At 53.3% G+C, this 17,876-nt stretch overlaps 5 protein-coding genes across 5 annotated transcripts; 1 reads left to right on the top strand and 4 right to left on the bottom strand.

Moving 5' to 3' along the window:
• Positions 1-1,193: 1,193 nt before the first annotated feature.
• On the bottom strand, positions 1,194-2,410 carry GLRG_01144 (uncharacterized protein; the record flags this gene model as incomplete). Its single annotated transcript, XM_008091829.1, has 2 exons — positions 1,194-1,815; positions 1,893-2,410. 2 exons carry the CDS (start codon positions 2,408-2,410, stop codon positions 1,194-1,196), a joined length of 1,140 nt encoding a protein of 379 aa, XP_008090020.1.
• A 3,316-nt stretch (positions 2,411-5,726) lies between these two features.
• Positions 5,727-8,054, bottom strand: GLRG_01145 (uncharacterized protein; the record flags this gene model as incomplete). The annotated part of the gene is made up of 3 exons (XM_008091830.1): positions 5,727-6,707; positions 6,762-7,200; positions 7,267-8,054. 3 exons carry the CDS (start codon positions 8,052-8,054, stop codon positions 5,727-5,729), a joined length of 2,208 nt encoding a protein of 735 aa, XP_008090021.1.
• A 5,076-nt stretch (positions 8,055-13,130) lies between these two features.
• Positions 13,131-14,279, bottom strand: GLRG_01146 (ribonuclease T2 family protein; the record flags this gene model as incomplete). Its single annotated transcript, XM_008091831.1, has 3 exons — positions 13,131-13,590; positions 13,714-13,848; positions 13,969-14,279. The coding sequence occupies 3 exons, from the start codon at positions 14,277-14,279 to the stop codon at positions 13,131-13,133; spliced, it is 906 nt and encodes a 301-aa protein (XP_008090022.1).
• A 970-nt stretch (positions 14,280-15,249) lies between these two features.
• GLRG_01147 (uncharacterized protein) lies at positions 15,250-16,331 on the bottom strand (the record flags this gene model as incomplete). Its single annotated transcript, XM_008091832.1, has 4 exons — positions 15,250-15,562; positions 15,634-15,976; positions 16,045-16,213; positions 16,272-16,331. 4 exons carry the CDS (start codon positions 16,329-16,331, stop codon positions 15,250-15,252), a joined length of 885 nt encoding a protein of 294 aa, XP_008090023.1.
• A 972-nt stretch (positions 16,332-17,303) lies between these two features.
• GLRG_01148 (uncharacterized protein) lies at positions 17,304-17,711 on the top strand (the record flags this gene model as incomplete). Its single annotated transcript, XM_008091833.1, has 1 exon — positions 17,304-17,711. The coding sequence occupies one exon, from the start codon at positions 17,304-17,306 to the stop codon at positions 17,709-17,711; it is 408 nt and encodes a 135-aa protein (XP_008090024.1).
• Between the last annotated feature and the right edge of the window lie 165 nt (positions 17,712-17,876).

Raw genomic sequence — 17,876 nt, forward strand, 5'->3', positions numbered from 1 at the left:
ATCACGCGATGTTGATGATGTATAAGATACGTAACAGAATAGAAATACCATGATTTATACTCGCCGTGTATATTAATATCAAGCGCGTCTTAAAGGCGCCACTTTGTCAACTTCTATTACGGGTCGTGGTTTTGTCTCACTTGGTGAGCCATCCTACACCTCTTCTGGAGTGTTAAAGCGATAAGTAACACCAAAATATATGTACATCTCGCCGTTTTTAAGTACCTTTGGTAGGAGATATTCATTTTAGACGACCAGCCTCGTGTGAAAATATTTTCCCGCAGGCCGACATCATTCCAGCTACCCTTAGGCGGTGATCATCTAGTAATGGTATATAAATGGCCCTGGCGATTAGGTTTCTTGGATATCTAGATAATGCACATTCACCACATACCCAATGCCTGATTCATTACGGCTGTGACAGCAATAGCCTCGTAAAGCACAATCTAGGATCTTGTAACGCCTTACTCTGACAATCCCGGAAAACTCTCTTAAGTTTCCAGCCGCATCAAACATGTTAAAATCTGGGATAAAACAGTCGTTCAGCATTGCAATCTCATCTTCAAGACCCCAGGGTCAGTCTGATCAATGAATGCTCGTACTGATCAATGGAAATTCTGGGTCATGTAGTTCATTCCGTATGCCAAAGACCCAGAAGGAGGCAATCTTTTGTCACATGCCACACAATCAATCACAAAGCGTGGTTAGGCGTCTGGCATTTCCCACACGGTGTTCGAAGCCTTCCAGGCGCCATATAGCCCCAATGTCTCGGGGACTTAAACTAGAATATCCAGTTGCTGAAAAGTTACGGAGTCCTTTCTGAACCATTCAACATAAGAGATCCTTGAGCAATTAATCATCATCGTAATATCGAATTCCCGCAATGATGGTATTAGTACGTGGCAAGCGGAAGACGCCCAGACCATCCACACTTGGATTTATATCTAGGAGCACGCCAGAATAGTATGCGACACTTGTATCTTCAAAATAACACCGGCGGGGTGATTCTGCTAATTCCTTGAGTGGAGCAATGTGTGGGACAGTAGAACATGACGTAGCATCGTGTTCTCATTTGGTTATGTCGAGCTCGCTTCAATGAAAAATATCAACAACGAGAAAAATGGAGAATGTTGAAGCTATCTGTGAGTCAACATTACCATTGCTATGTAGACTATACCTTCGATTTCTCTTCCCTAATTTATCAGGATCTCTGTCAGGTTGATGGCTGTCGCCGTGAGAGGTGTGAGCATATTGCTCGAGAAGGAGTCATAAGTCCCGGCGCCATAGATTACAAGGTGGTCTGGGTATTGACGAAGGATCTGGACAGGTCTGCTGTACGCCATCGGAGCCGTCGTCGCGTGTTCTTCCCACTCATTCATGTCGCCCCCGAACTGGTTGGTAAAAACTTGGCTGTTATCCGCGTCAGAGACGATGATGGTTCCGTTGGGACCGCCGATGGGGCTCCAAGCCACATAGGGGCTAGCATTGGGTATTTTCTTGGTATCGGTCACTATAGGTATGCCGCTGGCGGTTTGAAATTCCAGAGGACTATCGGCAAGACGGTAATAAACCGGGTATTTGGATCCGTCTGAAGCGTACCCGCCGACATACTCATATACGATCATCCATTTTGCGATGGGAGGAACCCAGATGACAACAGGCATGCCGGGGCGTGCCACGTACTCATCGTAGGCTACGGAATCAAAAACCGGGCCCCAAGCCTTCAAATCTGTTGAGACCTGATACGAAAGTTTCTGGCCGTGCTTCGGGTCCCGCTGGTCGGAATAATAGCAGATCAGAGATTTGTTGTATTCCCTAAGAAGGCCGGGTTAGAATATGATACTGGGTTACAACAGCTCCTAATGTTCAGGAAGACACCAAAGCGTGCTCACAATAGGTACGGTTCCCACACAGGCGTATATCCGTTTGTCGTGTTGGGAGGTCCGCCCTCAGCCACGCGGCTGACGAACTCCCACGACCTTGCTCGGTCGGCACTTGCATAGAGGTCGATGCGCGTGCCATTATCACTCCAACTATTCCCAGTTGCCAGGATAGTGCCCGCATCATATGCCCCCAATGGCTCACTCAACACGGTGAGCATGGGCTGCGCGGGAAAACCCCACCCGTTCTGCGTGTCCGTGACGTTGGAAATCCAATCCCACGTTGCGCCGCCGTCCTTGCTCTCGAAGACGGGGAAGAAAGCGGGGCTATGACCTGTGATAGACGCGGTTGCAAGGATGGTCCCATCTTGCAACTCGGTGTACCGAGGATAGAAGAAACTCCCGTTGCCCAGGGGCTCGTGGATGGTGTTATTGACGAAAAACCCAAATGCCGAGGGCGCAGCAGAGCTGGCGGCAACGATTGAAACGCTCTGTACCAAGAAGGCCAGCAGAGCCATGAGGTGCGACATCTTGAACGGTCACTTTTGGGGGGAAGCTTGGTTGGTGTCAAAGAATGAAAGCCGGCTTGGGGATATGAATCATACTGTCGGTTGACTACTCGTCAGCTTTATTTTATAGGAAAGCGTGTGAGAAGTATGGCGAAGTGACACCATGATTGGGGTATACTTTCACGCTGGAACTTTGCAACATGCCTAAATGCAGTCTGCATGATCTTACTCGTGCTAAAAGTTACTCCGTCGGGGTCGCAAATGGCTACTGACTTGTACGAAGACCGAAGTGCCTACTAGTCGTACGAGTCGGGTGTTCCAGTGAACCAACTATAGCCCATCCGCATTTGAAAAGCGTCGTATATCATTTACCGGCGTGGAAGACAGAGGCTATGTGAAAATCCACGTGAAACCTCTCGGAAATTCGGCAAAGTTGGAGGGCATCAAAATCGAACGTTCAAGAGCAATAGCAGCCGTTTACCTCGAAGTGCATACTGCCAAGCCGGGCCGTTCCTTTCTATGATAATGATCGACTAATCAACGTGTCACTCTTCGGCAGTGACCCGGCTCCATGAATAGGTACTCTTCTGTCTCGGCAGCATACTCGCATTATTCATCGCTCACCCACAGCGGCAGTGAATCCGGGTAAAGGATATCTGCAAAGATTGACGATTTGCGGGAAGTTTGAGCTAGCACAACTCATTTTAGCCGCAACCTTGGCTAAATCGGACCACGGGGTATGATCAGAACTCAACCGGTGACCAGTACCCTTCAATAAGATAGGACCCACATTCTCTAAGGGCGAGGAACTTATTCAAAATGCACGTCAATCCCATTTTGCAGCTCATAGTTCCCAGACATTTGATCCCTTTGGACAGTATCCCGGTCATCGCGTTATCCAGGCCACAGCATTTGGGTCTCCTGTGGGTGAATATCGCTCAACTGCGCAGTATCTAAGTTGCAGACGACGTGCAAGAAGGTGCAATGGCGGGGTTCCAAAATGCGGGAGGCATTTACCAAGATACTGATACAAGGCGGTCCCTCTTGAGGTCGCACAGGTGCGGGGGATCTTTACGAAGGGTCTTGATGGTTGAGGCCAGGGGATCTTGCAGTAGTTCGGCCGCTACAGCGCTCAGAAGCAGCCGGATGAACTAACAGGATCTGCGTGGAGCGGGGTCAGGAAGACGGTCTATTGCTTCAACTGTTGTTGAATTTGCGTAAAGATTAAGTTCCGGAAGATGTAAAGGTGACGGTTAAAGATAGAAACAGTAGATAAGACCAACGATGTTGGTGCGAATGGCACAGCAACGGTTGGGTTGATCAACTGAGATACGGTTACAAGTCTAAATCAGATCGATCAACATTTCATCGCCACTGAACCCCTCTGAACTGTTCCGGAAACCAGAGAGGCTGGTCGCTGAAACGTCGCGATGGTACCACTAACAAGCACCTCATAATTAGCCGGCAAGCTTGCCATTATAGGGTTTCGGAATCGCCAACTTAGATGCGGCATGCAACCCAAAAAAGGCTGGGCAGACTATGACTAGCCTCCTTCACACAACTCGAAGACGATAAGAAAAGGGGTCTCAAACATGCGCATTGGATGGTGTGATAGTTCACCCTCAAAGAGAACAAGCCGAGACCGGCGTTCCTATAGAATAGCCAGTCTCCATTCACCTTTCAAGATTCTTCGGGTGCTTGAAGGCTTATTGCGAGCCCGTGTGCAGGGCTAGCGCTTATATATTGGGCTTTTGGACAGTTGAAAACTGAGTAAACTCGGTGGCCTATATGAGCCTTGGGTGGCGATATCCCACCTACAGACTTGGCCAGAGGACTAATTATGCTGGGGGGATAGCTACTTATAGCTTGGGAATCCAACTCAACCTGCCTCGATGAGCCTCCAATTTTAGAGACAGCATCTTTCATGAATCTGTCTGACATCTAACCGACGAACACCAACCCTCCCGTTCTCACATTTTGGATTCGGACTCACTGCCCCCACGTGCGACACTGAAGATGTGTCAAATGAGTCAACGTTTGCGGTTGTGCTTGTCTTTCTCTAAGAGGCTACGGGTCTTTCTATTCGAGCCGTCTATGAATTATTCATGGTAAAGCTTAGAAGATTCGTGAGGTCGAGGTATGTGCCCTTCTACGAGGTGATCAATGCCCCCCCCCCCCCCCCAGGCAGGCAGGATACCCTCAGCTTCGAGTAGCAAAAGTAATGACTGTTTCCGTGATGATGCCAACGGTGCGTCGGTGGAACCATGTTCTTAGTCCGTCGGTTATTTCCACTCGGTGGCGTGGCGAGGGCGGCAGACAAGGGGTGTGCGGGGGGAACGAGCGACGTTGCTCAACATCTTCCTGTATACAGAATCGAGGCTCGCAATCCCCAGTCAAGTGGCGCCATTACAGTATCTGACGTGGCGTCAGCGTCTTATCCCTATGCGGACAAAGGGAAAAAGAAAAGAGGAAAAAGGATAAGAAGAGAACAACAAAGGTACCCAACACTAAAAGGCCGTTAAGATCTCGCCAAGCTTAAACACTCCGACTGGATGGGAAAGGGGGAAAAAAGGAACCATGAAAAAAAGACACCACCAACTGCAAATATACTGCGACAAGCACCCTAGAAATTCCAACATACTCCCAATCGTATCAGGGTATAAGGAAAGGCCCTTGCCACGAGCACAGAGGACGTATGATGAGATGTCTGGGGCATGGCCTGGCTAGATTGGTCATAGCATCGATCACCATGATTGTCAATATAAACCGAGGGTAATCTAAGTGTCTTCATTCGTCTAGTCTCGATAAAGACATACGTCTGCCGCCATGGCGTGCAACCTCGACATATTCCAACGTCATTCGTGCATCAAGGCGTCGACCCGTGCAACTCTCCCCTAGCATCGGTCAGAGCCGAAATACCCACTCCGAGCTGACCATGCTCATGTATCCCAGAAGTCCTCCTCTTGTTGTTTCATAGTGGACCAAAGCAAGACGCCTACGAACACCAGATCCCATGCCCCTGTCGGCAGATGCAAGTTGCTACACATCCCTATCCTGTACAAGAAGAAGTCCGTATTTCTCAAAAATGTACCAACCCAAGGCAGCTTTCGGTTGTTCTTTTGGCTCCCGTGATCGAATCCTCTGCGACTACCGCAGTATCTAACCGCACGCCGTGTACCCAAGGACCGAGGAAGTGTTGTTAAAAAGTCAAGTGCCAAACAAAAAAAAACCGAAAAGAGTGCTCCTGACATAAGACAGTCACCAGCACGTGGCAATGAGCCAACTAGATTTTGAAAGTGTTTTGAAAAGCCAAACGCCACCGAGTCTTAATCATGATTTAACGAAGCGTGTTAAAGTCCATCTCTGTGCCTATGCCAGATAGACCCGGCATGTCGGAGTTGGCCCGCTGCAGGGCGTGAAAATCACCAACGGTGCGTGGGACCGGTTGTTGGATAGCAAAACTAGTGGCACGCTGCGGCTGCTGCCGAGGTATGGAGTTCATCAGGTTATTCCCGCCTGGACCTAAAGGGTGCGATGTCGGAATTGAGGACGAATTCAGGCCTTGTTGCCCTTGAATTGATGGGGGGGTGATGTTGCCTTGTTGCATGTTCTGATGCTGACCGATACTCGATTGCATCTGCTGAGGCGTCATGCATTGGTTTTGTATGAGGTGATGAGACTGTTGCTGTCGGTGCTGGTTGCTCATGGTGCTCGAGCCGTTCATCGCCGATCCATTTTGGCCCATCGGGCTCATGACCATATCGGGCATTTGAGTGCATCCGTAATCGTTCATTCCGTTGCGTGGATACTCCATAGGTGGAGACATGATTGGGGGAGAGCTAGCGAAGGGCGAGTTCATATCTGCGGTAGTTGCTGGAGGAACGGAAGGTGCACCGGCAGACGAGGCTGCAATGGTGTTGGTGTCGCTGCCGTTGCTGTTCATGTCCGACATGCCATACTTCTTGTCGTAGTCGGTGGCAGCGTATTTGCGTTCGTACTCGGTATCCATCTGCATTTGCATTTGGGGGGGCGGTTGAGCCATGCCAGCATTGCCAAATCCATCAAAAATGTCCATGTTGCCTAGGTTGGAGTTTTCGGGCGCATTCTGCAGCATGGGGTTGGTCAAGCGTGGCATGATCTCGGCAACCTTGTTCAGGAGCAAGGGCAAGAAGCGGTGGTCTCCATGGCGGAGAACGGCCACAATGTTGAGCGTTTGGTTGAGTTGTTCGCGAGGGCCAACAGTGAAGGGGTCCCGGGCAGCGGGCTGGACGGCGAGAAAGTCGGTCATGTTGCAGCTGATCTCGAAAAGCTTCTCAATCTAGATACCTAGTCAGCCAGGTGGCACCAAATGCCTCATACCATTGAAACTTACTAGTCCAGATCCCATCAGTTCCATGCCCTGTCCTGGGAAGTGAGACGCCAGGGTCATCAGAAGCTCGCGGGAAAGGTCAACAGGGTAGTTAAAGTTCATGTTGTCCTCGTTCTGGGAGTTCATGTTGCCGTGGGTCAGCTGCCAGACGGTGCTCTTGAGCCATTGCTGGTTTGTGCGCAGGTCGGACAACTGGCCGTCCTGGCAAAGGTAGGTAGGCAGGACCTCGTTCAACTGCTTCTGGAGGTTTGCAACGTAGAGGTTGGTTCGGGTCTTATTCCAGACGGCAGTGAAGGCATCGTCAAAAGGACGGAATAGGTTGACGAGCATGATGAAGCTGTTGAGCTGATGGCTGAGTGGGTCGCTCGGGTCGTCGGCAGAGTTGGGAGGGTTGATGGTGGCCTGCAGTGTCAGAGGTCGCTGGCGCTGGATGGCGTGGGCTCTGTATGACGGCGATCGCTTAGCACAAGAAACACGGCATCCGGTTTCGGGCGGAGGGGGGAGTTACCTTTCCATGATGTAGAAGAGCCAGTAAAGGCGTCTCCTCCGGGACGACTCTGCATTTTCCCACTGGGGGCCATGATATGTCTCTTCCTTGCTCATGCCGTTGAGATGCATCATGGTGGAAACCTCGCGGAGGTAGAACCAAGCCTTGTCGTGAAGCTCGAGACCGTGGTAGCATCCATAGATGAAGAAGTTGGTGGCGAGGGTGTTGAAGCTAAGGCTGTCGAGGTAGTCGTAGCCCTTGCGCACTTGCAGGGTCTCGTCGAGAAGCAACTGGCTAGCGACGATGGTGGCACCAGGCATTACATCGAGGTTGTAAGGGTCGCCGGTGGGCATGGACATGCCCGGCTGGAGCAACATGAATGCGCACAGCGAGGTCATGAGGCAGTAGGTATCGCGGTTCTGCTCCATGTAGGGGAGCTGGAGGTCGATCTGGCGACGGTCGAGGATGGGTATCTTCTCGTAGAGGTTGGCGAAATAGAAATCGATACACTCCTTGACGAGCTCGCTCGAGAGTAGGCCTGGTGTCGGAGACAAGGTGACGGGGCCAGGGGGATTCGGGATTCCATTCATGCGATTCTGGACCTTGGCGGACAGGCTGGTCTGTCGCTGTGTTTCCCTCAACTCGCTGATGACCTTTGCGCGGGAGCCCTTGGGGCCCTTCTTCTGGGGGATGGCATTGTATGTGCAGGAGAGCTGGGCGGTATGGCAGTTGCGACACGGGTTGACGCCGTCGCACTTGACCTTGCGACGATGGCAGGCGTCGCAGGCCCGCTTGACGGCCTGTGTCATGTTGGCGAAGTGTGGTGAAGACGTCGTGGCGGTCTGAGGGGGGTGAGCCGTCGTCGACGGTCGGTCCGAAAACCTAGATAGGATTATTCCAAGCGAAGGCAGCGGGCCAGAGTAGACGTTGTCATCGACAATGACGGGAAGACCTGGCAATGATTGAGTTTTGCGGGGAATGCGAGATTGATAAGTGAGATAGATGCTGAAGGGCTGCGAGGTAGGTATTCGTGGAGCGCAATGCGAAGGATGGAGTGTATTCGGCCCTTTCTAGACGCAGTCGCTGGGAACGAAACGCGGGGGATGGTGCCAAAATCCGGGGCTGCGACGCCCGTTACAACCCGCTCAGCTCGTCTGTGCAGCTGGGCAGCCACTCGAGGAAAAGTCTGACGGGGGGCAGATGCCAAATGACGATGTTATTCGACTCGTCTTGGGGCCAAATCACCGCCAAGCAGTGGTTTCTATTTCGAACGAAGGCGACTACAAAATTTCTCGGCGAGGGTCGGTAGAGGTACGGGAAAGAGTTGGCAGGGAGAGGATTCGAAAGAAAGAGAGGGCGGGTGTGTGGGCAGAAAGGAAGGGAAGGTAAGTGGGAGACGTGGACGAGGACTGGGAACTGGGATTGGGGACTCGGACGGAGGGAAAACGGGAAGAAGACGACGACTAAACAGGTATGGACGCAACGAAAAGTGGGGAGTGAGAAAAGGCAAGCATGCCGCCGTAGTAGTAAGGCAAGGGAAGGAAGGGAAAGAGCGGCTGCGGAAGAGTGGAGATGGGGGAGTGGGGAGGGGGCAGGGGTGATGGGGGAGGAAAAAAACAGCAGAGAAAGGATACTGGAAGCGAAGCTACGGCGACACACAGGCGACACAGGATACATTCGTACCTACCTATGTACACTGGGCTAGGCGGATAGGGAAAGAAGGAAGCAACAGCGACGGAGCAGCTCGCTCCTACTGTGCTGCGTTAGTAGTGTACCTAGGTATACGGATACGGATACTGGAGTTGGCTTTGTTTGGTGGCTAAGCCGTTGGAGCGTTGTCGCTAACCTGAATTAGGCAGACCTGGAAGGAAGGAAAGTAACAAATGAGAGAGCAGGAGCGGCATGCTGCCTGGGAAGCTGCCGATGCCCTGATACTGTATGTGGACACTGTGCAGGAAGATGCCGTTACAACCCACAATACTCCGAGGAAGGAGGTACGTATCTGCATACCGCCATGGTGGGAAATGGGCAGGAGCACCTTCTCCTGACCTGACCTGACCTGCCTCTCCACAGTAACATGTCATAGGCTGACTCACTGTGCCCACGACACATCACATCACCGCATTCTCTTTATGCGTTCCATAATTCCCTCTTTCTCTCACCTGATCTTACATTCCGCGTCCACGGCAAGGCATCCAACCATGTATCCCCACGATGGAGGCACCATTACCACCGATGGAGGCACCAATACCACCATTTCCTCCACTTCCGATGCATACTCTTCCTTGTCATCTACAGCCAGGTCATCTGTGTTTTTCCATCGTGCGCAATGCTGCAAATTTCCACCCGTCAATGCAGAAGGTCCATCGCCTCCTCCTGGTAATAAACAACCACATAACTACCAACACGACATTTCCAGCCGATTGATGTCTCGGACCATATCACCAAAGCAGCAAAGCCGTCTCCCAATCACCGCCAAATCCACAAAGACCTTCCGCCGCCCTGGAGGTAGTGGCACGATCAAAGAGTCACCGTCACCAAAACACGAATCCGGCAGATGCCGCCTGCAACGTTGTACCGACAGACGGCTGCAGCGCCATCGTCGCCTAGAATAGCCCGTACGCTGCGACTATTGCTGAGCCAACACGCCAATCAAATCTTGTACACGCCCTCTCTGACCATGCTGGGGACCGAGGCACCAGGAGGTAGGCCTACGGTTGGTTGGTTGGTTGCTATACGACCTGTCGCCTGGTGTACTGTGCGTGTATCCGTACTCTGATCTACCTCTCCACCGCACTCTCCCATCCAATCGTTACATGCGAACAGCTCCTCTTCACCAGGTAGGTACCTTAGCTACGGATACACTAATAAGGTACGTGTGGCTCTCCGACGCTGCCAGTTGGCTACCGTTAGCAGTCTTCAATGAGCGAGGTGGGCACTGTTTCACTCGCCGTCGGCCGAGGCGCATTTCCGCGTCAACTCCAGGTTCCCTATTCGCCTCACTTTGCCGACATTCTCCTTTGTATCCGTACATCGTACTTCTTCTTCAGTCCTGTTTTGGCTGTACACGAATTCTCGATCGCATCTCTCTCTAACGCCACGACGGCTGATTCATACGCCACCTCAACCGGCAGTCCCGTGACGCCTCGACCACCATTCTTGAATTCGCCCATTCCGACTTGTCAACGCCGCCAGACAAGCCCACTTGGCTTGAGCGCCTTACGAATACCCCAGTGCACCACCCCGGTATTTTTGTTTTATTGGGGCCGTGGCGCTGTGACAGTCGTTGTCTGATTCATTCTGGTCGGCACTGGAGCTTCGGGGCACTTGCCACTTGCGACCTATCGTCGGCTTGCACTGTCTGCCGTCTGCCGCCCGAATAATTGCTAATAATGCCCGAGTTCCACTCAAATCTCCTGTTCAGCGTTGGCTCTTGGCGCTCGTTTCTTGTTGAGACCGCGATGCTTGCAGAATAGAGCTACACGAAACAATTGTGATGAGGGCGTTCCTTGCCTCCCATTTGACGACAGCCACGATGATGACCACAACCACCGCACTGATGAGGGTCCATGGGCAATGGAGAAGGGACATTGGAGGACGAGGACGCCGGGGACCGTCGTCTTGAAGTGTGTCTGTTCACCTTCAGCTCCCCCTCCATATGCTCAACAGCACGATCCGGCCCCTAGAGAGAGAAAAAAAAAGAAGGAAAAAAAAAAGGAAAAAAAAAAAATCCACAACACTGGCAGTCTCGTCTCTTGGAGCAGGTCTGGGCCAAAAGCGCCCATAGTTGCATGGTGGCCACTAAATCCCTGGTAGTTCAACAAAGCCATGAACTCTGTTGGTCTCGACAACTTCAAGGTCGGTAGTCCGAGATTTGGGCTGGCTTGGGGGCGCCGCCCGTGAGCGATAACCTGGAGATTTATTCTGCGCCCAACAACCACATGCCTTCGATGGCGGTCACCTCCCGTTTTCACCCACACAAAACTTCAAACAGCGGCTACTGCATTGTCAAAATTACACCTTTGCCTCTCGGAGTCCGAGACCACGACACTTCTCAATGGAGCAGGCCTTGGCAGCCAATCTCACCTCAAGAAGATTTCAGTAGCCGACCCACTGAGCCTGTTATTCATCCCCGGATCTTTCCCAGGCGACACAGGAGCGAAGCTTCCAAACCGTCTTCCATCATACTTCCACTCTGCCCAGTGCACCTATTACATGGCGGCCCGCGTGCGACCACCCCCAGATGCAGCTCGCCATTCAGAGGCCAGCTTAAGCCAGACTACCATCATAGGTATAGCACGAATCTGCCACACTCGGCATGGCTGCTCACATGTTCGTATCGCCTGGGCTCGTTCCCGTCACTGCTGCTGGACCAATATGAATTGACACAGTACCCGACCTATTTCCCTCTCTCCCTCTAAGGAACCTTTGTTGCCACATTTACCTTGGGCCGCAAAAGGTTTGCTAAATGGTTCAACGGCATTTGCGTTCTTCGCAACCCCATTGTGGTGGAGTCCAAAAGTCCAGCTCGGGAAGCGACTATGTTAGCTGCTGCTGCCACCATCTCAGCAACCGTCGACGCCAACGTGCATCAACGGCACCGCCTCTCTTTGACCCATAGGCGAAGGGGATGCTCGTGTCAGCTTCGATCGCCATCTGACATTTGAGGGGCCATCGAGTGGCGCCGTTGGCTGGCAGGGCTGATGAAGAACGATGTCGACTTTCTCAACGGTGCTTTGCACAGTTGGCGTTGATGATGCGCGCTGCAGTTAATTAGAGGGAATTCTCGGGAACTGCAAGTTTCCATTCCGCGACAATCTGTGCACAAAAAAAACCCGAAAAAAGGAAGAAAAAAGCCCTCAAGGAGAGAAGACCTTGCTCTGATCATCGTCGATGACAGCGCCCAGAGAATCGGCCTGCAGCTGCAGCTTCTTCCCTTCTCCACCCACCTAAACTACATTGGTGTGGGCTGCGCCATCTCCTCAGTTTGTCTCAGCCCATATTTCACTTCCATGCGATCTAGCCTGGATGAGATCTAGCGTCCGCGGTCGGTCCGATAAGGCATGCAGCCGTTGTTTTCTTCAGCGCACGTCGCCAGTCTGCAGCTCTGTATGTCTCGTAGTTTCGACACCTGCATGCAAGGCTGACAGGGAGGGGGGTTTGGTGTGTCTCTCACGACCTTATCAGCTCGGAGAAATGTCGTACCTGCGCTAGAACTTGTTGACGAAGGCCATGGAATGTGTGAAGTACATACTCATATACAATGTACTGATAAAGGCCTACTGGGTTTCCAAACACCCGCCGCGGAGGTGACGAATCAGGCAACCATGATGGCGAATCGGTATGGCCCCTGGCATTGAGCTAGGTGGCAGCCATCAAAAACGGCGCGCCCAGACTTTTCATCTCATTTTTCTTGAGGCCGTTTCAAGGAATTTTGGGTACTTGATGGCAGCCTCGTCGGCGTAAGGCACGCGGAACTGTTCACCCGGGTGGATATCCCTTGCCACTGATGACCAGTCGGAGCAGGGCTGAAACACGATTGCCGCCCATTGCCGTGAGGACGCATAGTAGTATTGGGAAATCCTAGCAACGTTGCCGAGGGGGTTACCGGGATTTCTGAGAAGAAAAAGGGAGAAAGAGAGAAATATGCTACAGCCCAAGTCCTGGTTCCGAAACATTGCAGCTCTCGGTGCCGGACAGACCGGGGGGGAGGGTCCCGCAACCCGAACCCGGTCCATACCAAAAGCACCGTGGTACACCGACCCGAACGCCATCTCATTTCCAAAGCCCGTCACGCAAACAGCCGAACCATTTCCCGCTCCGACCCACAATACCCTCCCGTATAGGCACACCGCACGTCGCCTTGGTCCTTGCTACGAGGAGTTTCAGAGCTCCTGCGAGTTGGGGCAGTTGCCCCGGCACTTCTTGGGCGGGTACCGCACCTGCGAGGCGCAATTGTTGGCGTCCCCGTGGCTCCCGAGGTCACCGGCAGGCACGAACTGGCCCGTCTGCAGGCTCCCTTGAAGGAAGTAGCTGTACCACGCCTCGTGGAGCACGTCGCGGCCGCGGCCCTGGCACCGCAGCACGACACGGCCGCCGCTCAGCGCCTCGAGTGCGCGGATGACGTCGGCGAGCGGGTAGCGCTTCGAGTGCGAGGGCGTGATGCCGGCGCGCTCGAGGGCGGTAAAGGTGTCGAGCTGACGGAAGAGGGAGAAGGCGCGGGTGAAGAAGTCGACGACCTCGATGCCTGGCGTGTAGGTGTCGGCGTAGCAGGACGTCGACAGGGTGTTTATGCAGCTTGCGTGTTTGTTGTACTCGTGGGCCCAGAAGTGGTCGTTTGAACCGCTGTTCGGGGAGGAAGAGTGTGTTTGTTAGTAACGGACACTTGCGAATATGGGGCCGGTGACGGGCCGGTCGGTATACTGCTGACAGGAAATGCAGGTAGACGGGGGACGGGGAAGGGCTTACTATGCCGGGACCCAATATCTCTCCATCGAGGCCAGGAGGTCGCCTTGGTCGTACTGCTTAAGGATGTCACTGATGTTGTTGAAGTGCGGCGTCATGCCGCAATACGCCTTGTAGCTCCCGTCACAGAGGTCGGGCCTGTTGCATACGTACGGGTTTCGGTCAGCAATCTCCTTTCCCCTGGTGGGGCATTCCTCCTCCAAACACGTCCGTTTCCCGTATGCCGAGCATGGGCCGGGCAGAAAGATACAAACTCACCATAGCCCGTGGACGGTCCAGTCCTCCTCAGCGCCGCCGGCGTGGACGGTATCGTCCCAGAACTGGGTGAGAAGGAGGCGGCCTGAGGGGTAGACGAAGCAGCATGAGTCCAAGGGACCGCTAGTTTTGTGGCAACTCAGCGGGCCGTCGATGGGACATGACGGGGCGCCGGAAAGGGGCTCGTATGGGGTGACTGCGATGCTGTGGCCGCCGTCGCTGCCGCCGCCAATGCTGTCGCCTGTGAGGGGCGTTTGGTGTGTCGGGAGGATGGCCGTGAGGCGGGCGAGGACGGCGCGGAGGGAGGGCGCCATGTTGGGCTGGTTGGTTTCGTGGTCGGCGGCCTCTTTGAGAGGTTCGGTAGTCTGACGACTGGTTTGTATGGGATATTGGCTTGATTCGAAGGATATAGAGGTCAAAGGAGAGGACGGACGGGAGGTTGATTGACGGATGAGGGTGGATTGGGACGTCGGTTGATGTCGAGACGGAGGCGGAGCTTGCGTGGTTCAAGGCGGAGCATGTCTGGGGGAAGAAGGGTTCTGCCGCATCATGTGGGGACGGTAGCGGGGCGGTCTCAGCTGTAAAGAGTTCACCGCCTTGCGGGAAAGGGCTTTGACTGGACAGATCTGCATGAGACGCGCCGTTTTGCATGTACCTGTACGATCCCCTTGGGGGTTGTGGGGTCGGTGACATGCCGGTGCTTTTAGCCGTGCGTTTTTGTGAGGAGGGAAGTTGGGGGTTTCTGTGGGAGGGCTGGGGATTCGACGGTGTCTCGAGCCCATTGCTCTCCTGCGTTCGTTATTGTCTTCATATGCAGTGTAATTCATCTCGGATTGCAAATGTTGGGCAGTCGGGGCGTGTTGGCGGAGATGAGTGGATCTGAATTGATGGATTTTTGGTTAACTTTCGATTTTAATTCAAATATGTCCACAGTTCAACCCATTCTCTTCTAAAGAAGTTCTGAATCGTGGTCGAAAGGACGCCATCAATATGTTCTTTCTCGGGCAATTGGAACTGCATCAACTCAATGGCGTGCCGTTCCCAAACAATATGCGAACCGTTTCCCCGAAAGCGGTTCAAGACTCTGTTCACCGCAGAAGCCGTGGGGGATGGCCTCAACAACGATCCGGCTCAGTTAAGTGACATGCCCTCGAGTTTTCTCATGTATGAGCAAGTAACTGGATCATATCGGCAAGGGAACAAGTCGTGCTGGTCCTCTATTTGTTGTATCAAGAAAACACAGTATTGCTATGAGCCTATGACTAATCTAATGGCATATGCATATCACACATGATGACCCAAGTCTTCGCCAATCAACAAGATGGAAGGCTCCGGCTCAACTTCCGGGAATTTCTCTGGCCTGGGTAGGTTTTTATACTTCATGATCTGTTCCGTGATGCCGTTCTCATGCTGCCATTTCAATATGGGATCGTGCGCGACGCACTGCCTCTTGATGTTGAAGTCCGGATAGGGGTTCTCTTGCGTCCTCATCCAGTTATGCGATATTAAGTCGAGAGAGGGGTTGCACGTGAGTGCCTGCAGCAGGATGTCGATGCAGTGCTCCAAGTGCGCCTGATGCCTCTTGGGCGCCATGGAACTGGGAATCCAAAATCAGCCCCAGTTAGGCCTCTTCGCCCCGAGAGATGTTTGAATGGGCGGTCGACTTACATGTTCCTGTACGAGTCGCCGTAGTAGTAGTCCCAGTATGCGTACTTGCGCACCGCGTTGAGGCAATGCAGCTGGTGCTGCATGTCAATCTCGACCAGGTACTTGTCGGGGCCGACGCCCCACTCCTCGGGGATGGAAACGGATATCTCGGGGTCCTTGCCCATCTTCCTGAGGGCCTCGCCGCTGACGCCAAAGTACTCGATCCGCGCCACATCGTCCCAGGCCTTATCGACCTCTTCGCTTGGCGGCCTTCGCCAGATGCGCGGGGGCGTGTAGTCGTTGAAGAGCGTCCCCTTGACTTCAACCGTCTCCAGCTTGATCGGCAGACTGTCCAGGATCGGGCCTGTAGCAAGGACCGATATCAGCGAAAGGGGGGACGGGCAGCGGTTCGTAGAAAAGGGGGTTTTATACTGTATGGCGAAACCCGCTTCATCAAGCGAATCGGGTCGTCGAGCCATCTCCACGAGATGAACAGCATCCCGCACGACGCGACGAAGAAGACGGCGTTGAGCGCCGTGATGAGCCTTGACCGGAAGCTCCACTGGTCTCTGGTTTCTGGGCGTGGCGATGCCCATTTTTCCTACGACGGGCGTCAGTCAGCTCCCGTCAGGCGGCGTTCCGCGGCACGCTTTACGTACCTCGTTTGACAAGTCTTCCGACGAGTCTTGATCCGGCACACTCTGGTAAAGGTCCTTCATTGTTTTAGAAGCATCTCAGATAGATGTGGAAAGATATCGCAAAAACAGAGGAAGAGTTGCCGGCTGCTCCAAGTCATTGCTGTCTCTCTTGGATGAGTTAAGCCAAGGGCGGAGACGGAATCGTCTGACAGTTTCGCAACCACGCTAGACAACGAGATACAAAGCACCTGCCGGAAACTGTCAAGCCTTGTAATACTCGGAGCCTCGTTCCAGCCGCCGTTGCGTCAGTGTCGTCCAACAGCCTGACTTGGGGGAATCAATATCCCAGGCGAAGGATCTGCCAAGACCCTGAAGGATCCGCCAAGAAACGGGTATACGCTGCGACAAAATGGTCTCACCCCGCGGTGAGGAGGGGCTTCCTCCTGGGCTGATGAGCGATGACTGAACACACATAAAGATTAGTGCCTAAAGGGCCTCAAATCGAAGGATGCAGTTGATCAACTGCATACTTGCCGCAGTAGCTTATCAGAGTCTGGAAAAGGTTGTCGAATTCTCAGCCTAGTGAGCGTTCTCGACTGCTTGTTCGAGGTCTTGAGGCACCTTCTCTATTGGGTTAGGGAGTCTGACCCATGCTCCCGACATCAGCCAGTCGCGACCTAGACAGTGGAATTTGTAGACTTTAACCCCTCTTGAAAGCTTTACGGATGCCTGCTTTGGCCTAATGTCGTGATGGAGGATTGAGACGAAGGATTCTGGGCGTGGCATGGAAGGCGTTTTATCTCGGGTTATGCGCGATACTGGCGGGTGTCGTATTGTATAGTTGACGCCAGGGGTACTTGCGACTTAGACACCATCCTTACGTCCAGATAGTCGAGAAAAGGCCCATGCATGAGGAATATGGCTTTCGTGAAAGACATATAAACGCTACGGCGACCAGCCAGCAGGGTAAACCCGAACCACCATCAAGCTACGGTTCTGCAGAATCCCCTTTCTCAACGTACAGTCGACTCAACTGCCATCACCTCAACCACCATGCGTGCTCAAACTCTCCTTGCCGCCATTGTGGCCTGCGCTTCGGTGGTCTCTGCCGCTCCGGTCGCCGTCGAAGCCTATGGCCCCCCCATCAGCCCTCACATCATCTCCAAAAAGGACACCGTCGAGGCGTACGGCCCCCCGCTCAACCCCCATATTCCGGCTGTTGAGTCCAAACGCGAGACCACTGAAGCGTACGGACCCCCCACGAACCCGCACATCATCTCCAAGAAGGATACGGTTGAAGCCTACGGGCCGCCTGTGAACCCCCACATCCCCGCCGTCGAGTCAAGGAGAGACGGCGTCGAGGCCTACGGTCCCCCGACAAACCCTCACATCATCACGAAGAAAGACGTTGTCGAGGCTTATGGCCCTCCCATCAGCCCGCACATCATCGCCAAGGAGTGAGGGCTCTGACATTTCGACCACAGAAAGGACCTATGCCGATTGAGAAAGTAAGCTTGATGGGATGCAGCGATGGGCCTTCTGGTGCACGGTGGTTGTCAAACCCAGAACAATAACTTCGAGGTCTGAAAAAGAATCATATTGGCTACTATACCGCATGAGACGGAA

The sequence above is a fragment of the Colletotrichum graminicola genome (assembly GCF_000149035.1).
Source record: "Colletotrichum graminicola M1.001 genomic scaffold supercont1.3, whole genome shotgun sequence".
Taxonomy (NCBI): Eukaryota; Fungi; Ascomycota; class Sordariomycetes; order Glomerellales; family Glomerellaceae; genus Colletotrichum; species Colletotrichum graminicola.